Raw genomic sequence first — 13,776 nt, 5'->3', positions numbered from 1 at the left:
TTTCCTTTCATTAGCTCGTGTGTGGATGAACATCACTTTTTTATTAGAACGAGACAAGGTTTAGCAACACTTTTATACCCATTTTCTTTCCTTTTTTTAAAAAAACTTACGCAGTGAGGCACCTGGGTGGCTTCTTGGTTGAGCTTGTCTACCTTTGGCTCAGATCAAGATCCCGGGGTCCAGGGATCAAGTCCCACATCAAGCTCCCCGCAGGGAGCCTGCCCCTCCCTCCCTCTGCCTGTGCGTGTCTCTCATGAATAAATAAATAAAATCTTTAAAATAACACACACACACACAAACTTAAGCAGAGAAAACGTGCTCAAACAAGAAAGTAGATGGACCACTACAGGGTTTGTTATATATAGCAGCCACTCAATTCTTTGAGTTGTTCAACAGTCCACTATATTTAAATCCATATTTAATGATATCATCTAGTCCTACGATTCTCCTTTCATTGTGTTGAAAGCAAAGCATTGGAAACCATTTAAACTATAAAGAGATGTTACCTAGATCGGGCTCTTCTCCATTACATTTTTTTTTTTAAGATTTATTTATTTATTCATGAGAGACACAGAGAGAGAGGCAGAGACATAGGCAGAGGGAGAAGCAGGCCCCATGCAGGGAACCCGATGGAAGACTCGATCCCAGATCCCAGGATCACGCCCTGAGCCAAAGGCAGATGCCCAACCGCCGCCGAGCCACCCAGGCGTCCCGCCCTTCTCCATTTCAAACTGAGGACACAGATCTGTGCAAGGGCTTGATCAGCTTTTTCCTTGGGCTCCGCTGCGGGGAAAGGCATGGAATGAAGGGGAACCGACAAAAACTTAGGGCAAGTTGGGTCGCTGACTTAACTTTCACCAACGCTGAAATTCGGAGGATTTCTAGAATGGCCAGGAAAGCATAGGAAGGCCTGACTACACATGCAGGTCGGTCTGCAAAGGCGTGTCCGCCGCCGCCTGCCCTTTGAGGATCCTGGGAGAGCAGCTCCCCCCGTCTACGGGAGGAGATTAGGGTGATTCCCGTTGGCTCTGGCCAGGCCGTCAGGCCGCAGGCCCCCGGGTAAGGGAGACTGTAAATTTCTACTGGACAGCGTGGAGAAGCCACTCGGAATGTCAGCTGCAGCGAGAAAGTCAGAGCAGGTCACGCAGGAGGTTTCACTCTCAGAGACTTGGCCTAGAATTTGCAGGCCTGCCCCCGCCGCAGCTAGCTCGCCCCCAGGCCACCCACGCCCCCATTCACCCGCACTGCGCCGTTATCTCTCTGACTGACATCCCTGTCAGCCAATCACCTTTGGGGCTGAGAAAGCGCCGGCCCCCCCCGAAATAGGGCGGGGCAAGTCATTGGAATGACAGACATTTACGCCAATAGGAAAGAGTTTCAGAAGCTACGGCTGCCCTAGCCAATGAGGAGAAGGAACCTTTCGAAAGAACAAGTCAGGCAGCCAACGGCCGGCGCAGCCACGGGGGTCGCGTGGCTTCCGTTTCAGGAGGGCGGGGCGGGGCTTCAAACGGAAGGTGGCTGTTGTCCGAGCCGAAGCGGGTTGGAAACTAGGGGTCGGGCCCGGCGGTCGTTGTCTGTCGCCGCGGCCCCGCTTCCGGGCTAGGCCGTCCCTGCCCGCCCCCTCCCCGCCTCCCTGCGGACCCCTCAGTCTCAGGCCCGGCTCCCCGCCTGACTCGCGCCCGGCCCGCAGCAGCTCGCTGTCGTCCCGGCCCGCACTGCGGCCGCGCCGCCGCCACCATGTCCCTGCACGGCAAACGGAAGGAGATCTACAAGTATGAAGCGCCTTGGACCGTCTACGCCATGAACTGGAGCGTGCGGCCCGACAAGCGCTTTCGTCTGGCGCTGGGCAGCTTCGTGGAGGAGTACAACAACAAGGTGGGCCGGGCAGGGGCTCGGAACCCAGCTGGCGGGGAGCGGGCCCCGGGAGCACCCTTTCCGGGCCGGAGCCCAGACCCCGGGACCCTGCTGCGGACTTGCCTTAGCGCTCCCGGAGTGGTTCGTCAGAGTCTGGCCCTGTGCAGAAGCTTTCGCACTCATTGTTTCGTTTAATCCTGACAGCATTCCTATGTAGTCAGGAGTGTAATTACCCCCCCCCCCCCGTTTTACTTATGGGGAAACTGAGGCACCGTGTTGTGACTTGCCCGAGTCAGACAGTTATTTCGCGGGGAAATGGCACTCAAACTCGACTTTATCCCCCCAAGGGCTACGTCATTTATCACTCCAGTTCTCTCTCTTCCCGCCGCTTTGCTTCAACTTGGGGGGCGGACAGGGGAAGAGAGAGGGATGGCTGTGAAGAAAGGTGCTGGCGCCTCAGTCGGTGGTCATACACTCTTGGCCACGCTAGATTTCTGTTAGGGCTGTTCAGTGTGCAGGCTTCCCCGCCTCCTACTCCCATCCTCAGGTGCTATTCATGGATTCCCCCTCCCCGGCTCTTCTGCTGGGAGTGTTAACTGCTGTTGCTGCCTCGTATCTGTCCTCTTAAAAGCGATCTCTTTTTGGAAGTTTTGTTCTGTGACCGTGATCCTGCCACGTTTTCAGATAATTCTATTTCAGAATAGAGAAGGAGGACACGTTCCTTACCTTTTCTTGGCTTCTTTCATGCTGATGCAAAAGTGTAACTTGAGTAGTAAGTCTTTCTGGACATTGACAATTTGAGGATCTTTCATAGATGCACAGACAATAGGAAGAATCTTTTTAGCGGACATTGCAGCATCAATATATTTTTGAAAGTTGTTGAATATGTCCGTAGGAAGAATTTTATTTCCTTTATCCCTTAATCTTTCTACTTGCTGTATTAAACACTGTGAGAGTGAGAACAGAGCAACTGAGAGCCTTGGCTAGTGGTGTTTAAAGCCTTCTTCAACTCCTGCTTGACACCATGAACATCATGGCTTAAGAATAAAACTGTGTGTACAGTGATAGGCATGGTGCAGGGGAAAAAGCCAAGTGGAATTTGGTTCTGTCTAGTCCACTAAATAGCTGTGGGGTGTTGCACAGGTTAATCTTATTATTTCTGACCTACAGTTTGTTGTAGGAAGAGTTCTTTTTTACACATAAAGGTCTTATCAAAAAACATTTGTGCATTGTAAGTTTGTTTACAGTTTTCCAGAAGCATTTCTCTAGAGTCTAGGTCTCAACTTTGCATGCATGAACTGGGGGTGCGAGAGGGAGAGGGACAAGCAAACTCTCCCCGTTGAGCAGGGAGCCCATTGTAGGACTTTATCCCAGCACTCTGAGATCATTACCTGAGCCGAAGGCAGATGTTGAACTGTTTGAGCCACCCAGGTGTCCCTCTAGAATCCCCTTTGAGAAACTGATGAAAACGAAGGACTCTCATTGCCCCGATATAATATACACAATTTACACACAAATCCCAGGGACTACACACTGATACTGAAGTCTCCCTATTTCTACAGAAAGCAGAGAGTCCTGAGCAAGACATAGTTTTATTTTCTGTATTGGCTCCCACTTCCTTATGCCCCATAGTGGATAGCAGAATGGAATGGAATTCAAGGTCCTGATGTGGAAACTATGTTAGTAAAATTGAGACCACTAGAACTATTATTTAAGAATATGTGTTTAAAAAAAAAAACAGTAAAATATATCTTTCATAGGGCTCGAGTTTTTTTTACTCAAATTGGTGGCCCCTTTTTTCTCATAAGGTCTTCCAGAGTCAATTTGGGTAAGATGAAGCTGCCTCATTTCTAAGAAAGGAGGAGCTAAGCCACAGTTAGGCTCCTGGTACAATCAGTGAAGTAACTGGGGTTAACCTCACTTATAGGAACTCTACCCCAAAGTTTGTCCTTTCATTTAGCAACCTAGTGGAACTCCTTTGTGCCAGGCACACAGGAACTATGGGTCTCAGTAGTGAAATGTAAACTGATAATCCCAGTAATCATGAGATAAGCAGTTATTTCTATCTTAACTCATGGGCATGATGTAGGCAAGCCAGTACCTTAAAGCTTTTTTTGTGCCCCAACTTCTCTAAGTCAGGGTTCTTAACGTGTGTATGTATATATGCGGACGTATGCATGCTATGGACACCTTGGGAATCTGAAGCCAGTAGACCTCTTTTCATAATTCCATTTTCAAATGCATAAAATACATAGGATTACGAAGGAAATTGATTATATTGAACTACAGTTATCAAAAACATTTTTTAAAAAGTGGAGTTATAGTAACAGGTACTTTTTTTTTAGGGAGTGGGGGAGGTCCAGAGAGAGAGAGAATATCTCAAGCAGACTCCCTGCTGAGTGCAGAGCCCCTGGATGGGGCTTGAGCATGATCCTGAGATCATGACCTGAGCCAAAACCAAGAGTTGAACACCCAACTGACTGAACCACACAGGTGCCCCTGTACTTTTTAATTAATTCATTAGATTACACCATCCAGTGTAAATATGACTATAATTTTAAAGTAGTGTGAGGATAAATAGCATTTCAAGATGGTTAATTATAGTAATGTGATATGATAAAAATATGATTTCTGTTAGTGACAAAGTCAGATATTGACTTGGTTGTCAGTAGTTGTCTCCCTTCATAATGGAAGGAAATGCTAAATTTCAGCCAGAGGTTAGTGAAAATACAAAATGTGATTTTCCAGTTCAAGTTCATGGACCTCAAGTTAAACCCTGATGTAAAGGATCTGTGTCTAGGGGCTGGTGAGTAGTAAATACCACTCTAACACAATGCCTCTTAGGCTCAGTTTTGGACAAAACTTTTACCAAGAAGGTGCTGGACTTCACAATTTAGAGAAATTTAAAAGTTATTGGTTGGAATTTTCAGATCTTTGTTACCTGCTTGCTGTCGATAGTGATTACCAGCAGAGGGCAAAATAAATGGACACAGCTTTTAACATTGATGAAAAAGAAATGATGAAAAAAAAAGATGATCCAGAAATGGTCATCTTTTTTATTGTGGAGACACTGACATCAGAATACATGATTATAATTTCTAAAAGGTTTGTAGTAATGTAATCATATTTTTCCTATAGTAAAATTATTTGTATTTGTAGTTCAGTAGAAATAAATTTTATTAGTATTTCAACAACTTGACTTTCAAGTGTTCCATCATCTGAATAAATTTGGGAATTGTTTTAGAGTAAAGAGCCAGATTCTATCATCTACATTTGGAATAAGAAGTCTCATTATCAGTATTTGTGTTTCATCTTTTTGTGGTCTCTACGGGGGGATATAGCAGCATTGGTGTTGGAGTGATGGTTTTCTAAATTTTAGTGTGTTTGAGATTCCTCTGAGGGATTTGCACATTCCTGGGCTCCACTTCTGAAGTTAACAGACGCTCAACTGAATCAGAAATAGGTGGTCCAGATGGCACTCTAAGAACATTACCCTAGGATTACTTGGGCATCTGCTGACCAGAGGCAGGAATTCTATCTTTCTGTATCTAACATGCACCTGAACTTTGATTCTGCTCTTCTATCCCATGCAAAAAGCTCTATTACCAGATAGTCCCTTTGAGGTATTTGGTGTTGAGGTTTCAGTCCTACCTCTTCCCAGTTTTGTGTGGCTTTGGGCAAGTTAATGTTTGTGCCTGTTTGCTCATCTGTAAGATGAAGGTAATAAGTAATACTAAATGAGTTAATATATATGTAATGCGTTTAGGAACTCTGCCTGGGACATACATGGTAAGCAATTTAGAAATGTTGGCTGTTGTTATTTAATCATCATTACTGTATCTGTATCATTGAAATATAATCAAGGAGAATTATATAGGTGTTATATAAATGTTACTTATATTTTCCAGAGAGGAATCAAGACCCCAGGCCAGAAAGCTACCTTAAAATATCATGTTCATTACTCTGCCTTTTAAAGACCTGGAGGAAAAAATTCCCTTGATTCCTTTCAACTAAATCCATTTTTGTGGTCTAGAAGCTTCTTGTAGTCAGACTCAGGTACTGTAATATACCAGTTTAAGCCCATTTTCTCTTATTCTACCTGGCTTAAACACAGTAGCTGGTATTAGAATGCTGGTACATCTCCTGAGTTTTGACCATATCTATGATCTTTAGAGAGGCGGTATTTGCCGTTCTAGGGCAAAAGATGGTACCAGTTCCTGGGCTTCTTTTCACTTGTTTGCATGTTTCAGGGTTGGTTTTGAATAGAATTGGCAGATTGATAGAGGTTTATTTTTTCCTAATATTTATCTAGCTGACCATAATGCTTTAAGATTTAGCATCTAGAAAACATTTTGAGGTTCTGAAGAGAGAAATAGGTATACCTGATGCTTTTTGAAAAATACTGGTAGTGAATCTGGATAAGACTATCTTGTACTTGAAATACACATGGGATGACTGCTTGCCTTTTCGGCCTGTGTTGATGCTTCTGAGATTTTAAAGTAGTTATTTTATCTATTTGGCACATAATAATTTTGACTCTGGCATATAAATTTTCGTTCCTTAGTATTTGTGGCAGCCCTTCAGGAATCTCTTCATTTAATTCAACAGATATGTATTGAACACATACTTAAGTGTTTTAGGCACAATTATGATACTTAGTAACCTTCTGTGGCCTTTGCTACCAGATAGAAAATTGGCAACAAAAAAGACAAAGTGTTTTAGTACACCTAAGTATTTATGATAGATAGAATTTTGCAGTGCTCCATCAGTCCCTGTCAAGACTGTCAGCCAGGGGAATTTAAAATATAAAACTCTTCTGATTTTAACTTCCTCCTTTCTTTTTTCTAGACAGTGAGAGGACTAATTCCTCCATGGGACCACTGGATAAAAGTGCTGCTGCTTTATTACTTTTTGTCCTAACCTGGTTCATACAGACTTACTGGAGAAGCTGTGATTTGAGCAAGGAATGAATCTGTGTTCTGTAGGTAGTCTGGCTTGCCTGAGGCCAGGATGCTAGAGCTGTTGGCTTAGTCTCTGAGCTGACAGGGTACTATGACAGAATTCATCTCAGAGTTTGACAAGGCAAGGCTCCTCTGCAGACATTGATCAACAATACTCAGTCAAGAACAGGCTTGAAGGGAGGACAAATGGAAAAGATTAAGAAAAGCTGGTTTATTCTCACAGGATTTTGCTTAGCTGATTTTGGTTATATTAACAATCATAGAAAATGTTCCACTAAAAAAAGAAAGAGAGAAAGAAAATGTTCCACTGACTGGAGTGGCCTATTGATTTGCATAACTTGGGGCTTTAACACAATTACATATATACGGAGGTGCCTGAGTGGCTCAGTTGGTTGAGTGACTCTTGATAATGGTTCAGGTCTTGATCTGAGGTTGTGAGATCCAGCCCCACTTTGGGCTTCATGCTGGGTGCTTACTGGAGCCTACTTAAAAAAAAAAAAAAAAAAAAAAAAAAAAAAAGAATTACATGTATATACACATTCATCTTCATGTTCTGATACTAGCACTGTGTGTAATAAAGTGGAATACAGTTTCCTCTCTCAAGGAGCATGAAATAACAAGATAGGCATGACATCTTTTAAATTTTTTTAAAATGTAAGATGTGAATTTTACTATGTGAATAGTAACTTATGTTGTTACTCATGAAAGCATTTGAAAGTGAAGATGTGGTCATGTCTCTTCGCAGTAAATATTTTATGTTGCATATAGGCTTATTTAGAGATTTATTTACTTATTTTATAGAGAGATTGGGGGTGGAGGTGTGGGGGCAGGGGCATAGGGAAAGAGAATCTCAAATAGACTCCACACCGAGCATGGAGCCTGACATGGGGCTCTATCGCATGACCCTTAGACCACGACCTGAGCCAACCAAGAATCGGCTGCTCAACTGACTGCACCACCCATGCACCCTGCATATATGTGTCTTAGGAGACATTTTGACATAGTAATATCCACGGTTTAGGGCAGCCCTGGTGGCTCAGTGGTATAGAGCCTGCCTTTGACCCAGGGCGTGATCCTGGGGTCCTGGGATCAAGTCCCACATCAGGCTCCCTGCATGGAGCCTGCTTCTCCCTCTGCCTGTATCTCTGCCTCTCTCTCTGTGTGTGTCTCTCATGAATAAATAAATAAAATCTTTAAAAAAAAAAGACTTTATGGAAATAAAAGTTTAAAGTAATGAGTTTAAACTCTTTCTCTCAAGAAAAATGAACACAAAACATTGACACTGAAAACTTTCCTAGGAAAGTTGCTCAGTTTTAAGGATGAAGAAAGAAATGGGCAGCCAGGCAAAAACAGTTGAGTCCTCTTGAAGAGGAGAAATTAGGTGTACCACATTTGATGACAGAAGGTAATTGAGCAATGTCTACAAATGTGCAATTATTATAGATTGTGCCACTATAAATACCTGAGAATATGCTTAAGAATATAGATTTATGTTGTAAAAATAATTCACTTAAAAAAAGATTTTATTCATTTATTTGAGAGAGAGAGAACAAGTAGCAGGAGCCACAGAAGGAGTGGCAGACAGACAGAGAGAAGCAGGCTCCCTGCTAAGCAGGAAGCCCAATACAGATCTAGATCCCAGGAACCTGGAATCATGACCTGAGCCAAAGGTAGATGCTTAAACAACTGAGCCACCCAGGCACCCCAAAATAATGCACTTTTAGAAAAGATAACTCAATTTACAAAAATGGGCCATGTACTAAGAAAATAAATTTTTTAAGTTAAGGGAAGTCCGTTGATTAGGAAAAATTACTACATATCAAAACTTAAGGGAGGATGAGAGAACTGAGGCCCAGATATGATAAATGACTTACCCAAAGTGACATAGATGGTAAAAGCAGAGCCAGAATTGGAATATTGTTTGTCACCAGAGCCTTAAAAATAAATATATACAAATGTGGGGAAAAAAAAAAGAGATAAAAGAACGTGTTGAAAAACAAAGGGAAACAATTGCCCTATCAGAATAAAATAGAATAAATACACTGGATTGGTATAGTTATAGCCAGAGAGATTATTGGAACCACATAGAATGTTCCAAAATGGATCTAAGTATATATTAGAAATGTAGTATGTGGTAAGATAAAACCTTAATTCACTAGGAAGAAAATTAATAAATTATATTGGCATAATTGGCTGTCTGCCAGAAAAAATTAGAGCCTGCTAATTAATGTTGTATATTAAAATCAATTCCAGATCTAATATTTAAATGTTAAGAAAAGTCTCACAAGCAATAATAGAAGAAAACTGATTAGGAAATTTGTACTGAGGCAGTAGGGGTGAGCAGAAGAGAAGACAATCTTAAAACCAATCATTAAATCCAGAGTCAAATAAGGAAAAGATTGGCAGATCATATTACATACAAATAAAACATTTCTATGTGAGAAGATAATGCTGTGGATAAAGTCAGAAGACGAATGGTAGGCCAGGGGAAATACTTTCAAAACATGACAGGTTAATGTGATAGAAAAATGGACCAAGTATAAATAGCTAGTTCATAGGAGAAGTGTGAATGTTGAATAAATAGGAAAAGATGCTCAACCTCACAGGTAGTTAAGGGAAATGAGAATTGACCAAGTAATTTTTTTTTCCTTTTAAGTTGATAAAAATAAAGTTAACTGCTTCTAGTGTTGTTGATGGTATGAGGAAATGAACACATGCTGGTAGGAGTGTGAATTGCTATAGCCTATTTGGAAAGTAATTCAGCATCCCATAAAACTAAAAATGCACATATCTTGGGGTGTCTGGCTGGCTCAGTTGGTAAAGCGTGTAACTCTTGATCTTAGGGTCATGAGTTCAAGTTCCACATTGGGCTTGGGGATAGAGCCTACTTAAAAAATAAATTTAAGAATTAATTGATTAAAAATAATAAAAATTTAAAAGAGAAGTAATTGATTAATTAAAGCAGGTATTGCTGCATTAAAATGAATAAATAAATACAATATGCATACCTTCTAATACAGCAGTCTCATTCTTGGGTTTGGCCTTCAGAAATAAAGATAGCAGTATATAAGCACACACGTATGGGGCATGTTAAGTAGTGGCAAAAAAGGGAAACAACATGCATGATTAGGAGAGTTGTTGACCAACATAGTATGGTACATTTATTCCACGAAATATGTATGCATCAGTTAAAGAATGAGTTGGATCTCTGTATTTACCTGAGGGATGTCCTCATTTTGTTAAATTAATGAAAAGATTATAGCACTGGATATAGTATAGTATTTTTTTTTTTTTTTGGATATAGTATAGTATTAATGAAAAGATTATAGCACTGCAACTTGTAAGTCTTTTTTTTTTTAAGATTTTATTTATTTATTCATTCATGAAAGACACATACACACACACACACAGAGGCAGAGACACAGGCAGAGGGAGAAGCAGGCTCCATGCACGGAGCCCGATGTGGGACTCGATCCCGGGACTCCAGGATCACACCCTGAGCCGAAGGGAGGCGCTAAACCGCTGAGCCACCCAGGGATCCCCAGAGTATTCCATTTTTCTAAAAGTTGAGAGAAAACCCTATACTTGTGTGTATATATGTTTGAGCATAAAGAAGCAATATACAGTAAATAATTGTGATGTTGTGCCCAAGATTGCAAATCCGAGAAACCACCACGGAGCCGACACCGATGCAAGCACACGAGGGTTTATTAGCAAGCTCGTATACGCGACACAGCGGAGCAGGGACTTGGACCCCGAAGTGGGTTACAGCTGGGTTTTTTATGGGCTGGTCTAGGGGATTTTCAGAAGGGGTGGAGGAATTGGAGGAATTTCTCAAGTTCTGTTTACATTCTGATATGGGGCTTTCAAGGGCATTGAGCTCTGTTCTCATTCTAACATGGGACTTTCTGCCACTGGCTTGGGCTCTGTTCTCACTCTGATATGGGATTCCCTACCGAGGACATTCTGCAGTTTTTCCAGTAAAGTTCAGCTCTTATTCACAGGGGCCTAAGATGGCTGTACTTGTGCTAATGCTAAACTTGAGGTGGAATGGCCTTAATTTTTCTCAGTCTCCACAGTGATATATTGGGTATGGGATGAGGGGAAGTTATTCACTTTTTTGTGTACCTATACTTTGGTCTTATACAATGGTCATACATTTTATAATTCTTCAACAATCTACAAAAGTTAATTTATTTTTTATTTTTTAAAAAATACTTAATTATTCATGAGAGACACAGAGAGAGAGAGGCACAGACACAGGCAGAGGAAGAAACAGGCTCCATGCAGGGAGCCCTATGTGGGACTCAATCCCGGGACCCCAGGATCACGCCCTGGGCTGAAGGCGGCACCAAACCGCTGAGCCACTCAGGCTGCCCTACAGAAGTTAATTTAAAGAATAAGATAAACCCAATTAAAAGATCATGAAAAATTAATTTAAAAAGGTCATTTAGTTGGAACTTGTAAGTCTGAGCAAGAAAATATAGAAGATGTATGGTGTTAAGGGTAGAATTTTGGTGTCTAAATTCTACCAGTCACCACCTTTCCCCTTGGGAGCTTCTTATCAAGGAACTTATATACCAGTAGTAATAATAGCCAAAGGAGAAGTCTAGCCCCACTCTGCTAATGGCTGAACAGGCACCTCCAGTATGATGCTACTCCCTGGTAAACTAAGTTGGAGAAATGCAGATTAGCCTTAAAACTTAAGTGAGACTTTCTGCTTTTCCACGTCTGATTTATGGGCAGATGCAACCTGACCTCACCTCCTCAGGGGAACGTGGAGAGAAACTGGAGCAAAGGATGACCAGACCCATGATGAGTAGCTGGTTTGCCTCTCCATCTAGGAGCAGGCTGGGCAAGAGCAGGTGCAGTTGTGCCTGCCTAACAGCAGTCAGGCCCTCTAGTAGGACATGTACACATGCCTGGCTCATGCTTTGGTCAGTTTAACAGTTGGAGCTCATTAGGGGTGGGGATGCAAGAGCAGAACTCCTCACCCTCAGTATTTCTTCCCATGGGGGACAGGGACAGAAACTCCCTTTCCTGTGGACATAAGTGGACATATGGAGTAGGAGGGAGGGTGCAAAGATTGAGAGTGCTACTAATGGTTTTTTAAGACTATAGTCAAAAGCCTAGGTGAAGCATAGTTTTAAGGCAAAACAAAGTGCCAAACTTCAGGAGAATATCTGAATAATTAAATTCCTAAGGATTTTTTTTTTTTTTTTGGAGAATTGAAAATGTAGTCAAAAATCTATTCTCAAAAAAGCACCACTCTCAGAGTTTTATGGACAAATTTATCAAAGGCATAGTAATCATCTATAAGAGTTCCTATGAATCAAGAAAAAGATACAACTCAGTAAACTGGGCAAATGTTTTAGGTCGGTGTTTTTATAGCATAATAGTGAAGAGCTTGGGCTGTGAGACAGGATTATCTATATTTAAAAGGCAGCTTCAGGGCAGCCCCGGTGGCTTAGTGGTTTAGCGCCACCTTCAGCCCAGGGCGTGATCCTGGAGACTGGGGATCGAGTCTCACGTCAGGCTCCCTGCATGGAGCCTGCTTCTCCCTCTGCCTGTCTCTCTCTCTCTCTCTCACAAATAAAATCTTTAAAAAAAAAAAAAAAAAGATTTAAAAGACACCTTCAGGGGCACCTGGGTGGCTCAGTCAGTTTGATGTCTGACTTGATTTTGGCTCAGGTTGTGGTCTCAAGGTCATGAAATTGAGCCCTGAGCCTGAGAGTGTTTCCTTCTGCCCCTCCCCCAGCGTGCACATGCACTCTCTCTGTCTCATAAATAAATAAATAAATAAATATTAAAAATCTTTAAAAGACAGCTTCATGATTGTTGGCAGGATACTTACCATCTCTTTTACTTAGTATCTTAGGAAAATGGAAAGAAGAATAGTACCTACGTCGTGAAGATGGTGAGAAGATTAAATGAGGTAGTGCTTGCAGTAAGCACTGTGCTTGTACTTGGCCCACCATAAGCACATAGATGATTAACAATTGTTACTGTTAATCAGAAGTAGATACAAAAAAAAAAAAAAGAAGTAGAAATAGTAAACAAATATGCTCAGCATCAAGAGTAAAATGGTGAAATACTGTTTTTATCCATCAGATTAGCAAAAATGTAAAAGATTATTTTCAGTGTTTTAAAAGTTATGGAGAAATTGGCACTCTTGTATACTGTTTAGGAAGTATACATGGAAGCAACTTCAAATCTCTTGGATCAAATCTATAAACTTTTTAATGCTTAACACTCATTATCTCATAGTTTCTGTGGTACTAACATTTAAAATATAATGCAATAATTATACCTCTAGCAATCTATTCAATAAAGCATTTGCACATGTGCACGAAGTATAATAGCAAAACAATGGGCTATAATCACAATGACTGAATGGTTAATAAGTTATGATGTGCTTAACATGGCCTGCTACAGAAGAATGAGGTAGACATGAGAAGACCTTCCAAGATAAGTTAAGAGCAAGTTGCAGAATACATTATATGGTCCAAGCTTCTTTATGTTTTTTAAAACACCCCACCATGTACGTATACATACAAATGCACCAAAGACCATTGGGAAAGCTACACAGCAAACTGGTTTGAGAGTAAGTTGAACTGGGGGGTGGAGTTAATGGGAGACTACCACTTCACTCTCTATTATGTGAATATTCACAGAAAACTTCCATTTTCTTTCATCATCTCATTTTAAACATGTATTTGTTTATTTTATTTTATTTTTTAAAGATTTTATTCATGAGAGATAGAGAGGCAGAGACACAGGCAGAGGGAGAAGCAGGCTCCATGCAGGGACTCCGGGACTCGATCCTGGGACTCCAGGATGTAGTCATCACGCCCTGAGCCAAAGGCAGACACTCAACCGCTGAGGACCCAGACATCCCTTAAACATATATTTGAACAAAAAACAGTAACAGTGAGAGCCAGTTGTTATTCCTCTCAATAGT

The 13,776-nt window shown here is 41.5% G+C and overlaps 1 protein-coding gene across 2 annotated transcripts in view; it reads left to right on the top strand.

Annotated features, from left to right (window-relative positions):
* Positions 1-1,505: 1,505 nt before the first annotated feature.
* Positions 1,506-13,776, top strand: part of DCAF7 (DDB1 and CUL4 associated factor 7) — a 30,511-nt gene continuing 18,240 nt past the window's right edge. For both annotated transcript variants that reach the window (XR_013354770.1, XM_077853851.1), the window contains exon 1: positions 1,506-1,875. Coding sequence is in view for 1 of the 2 variants with exons in the window: in XM_077853851.1 (XP_077709977.1) it covers positions 1,738-1,875 (138 nt within the window). In the remaining variant the exon portion in view is untranslated. The remainder of the gene's footprint in view (positions 1,876-13,776) is intronic.

The sequence above is a fragment of the Canis aureus genome, chromosome 16 (assembly GCF_053574225.1).
Source record: "Canis aureus isolate CA01 chromosome 16, VMU_Caureus_v.1.0, whole genome shotgun sequence".
In the NCBI taxonomy this organism is placed as follows: domain Eukaryota; kingdom Metazoa; phylum Chordata; class Mammalia; order Carnivora; family Canidae; genus Canis; species Canis aureus.
Note: the sequence above shows the minus strand (reverse complement) of the source record. Positions and strands in the feature narration are given on the sequence as shown.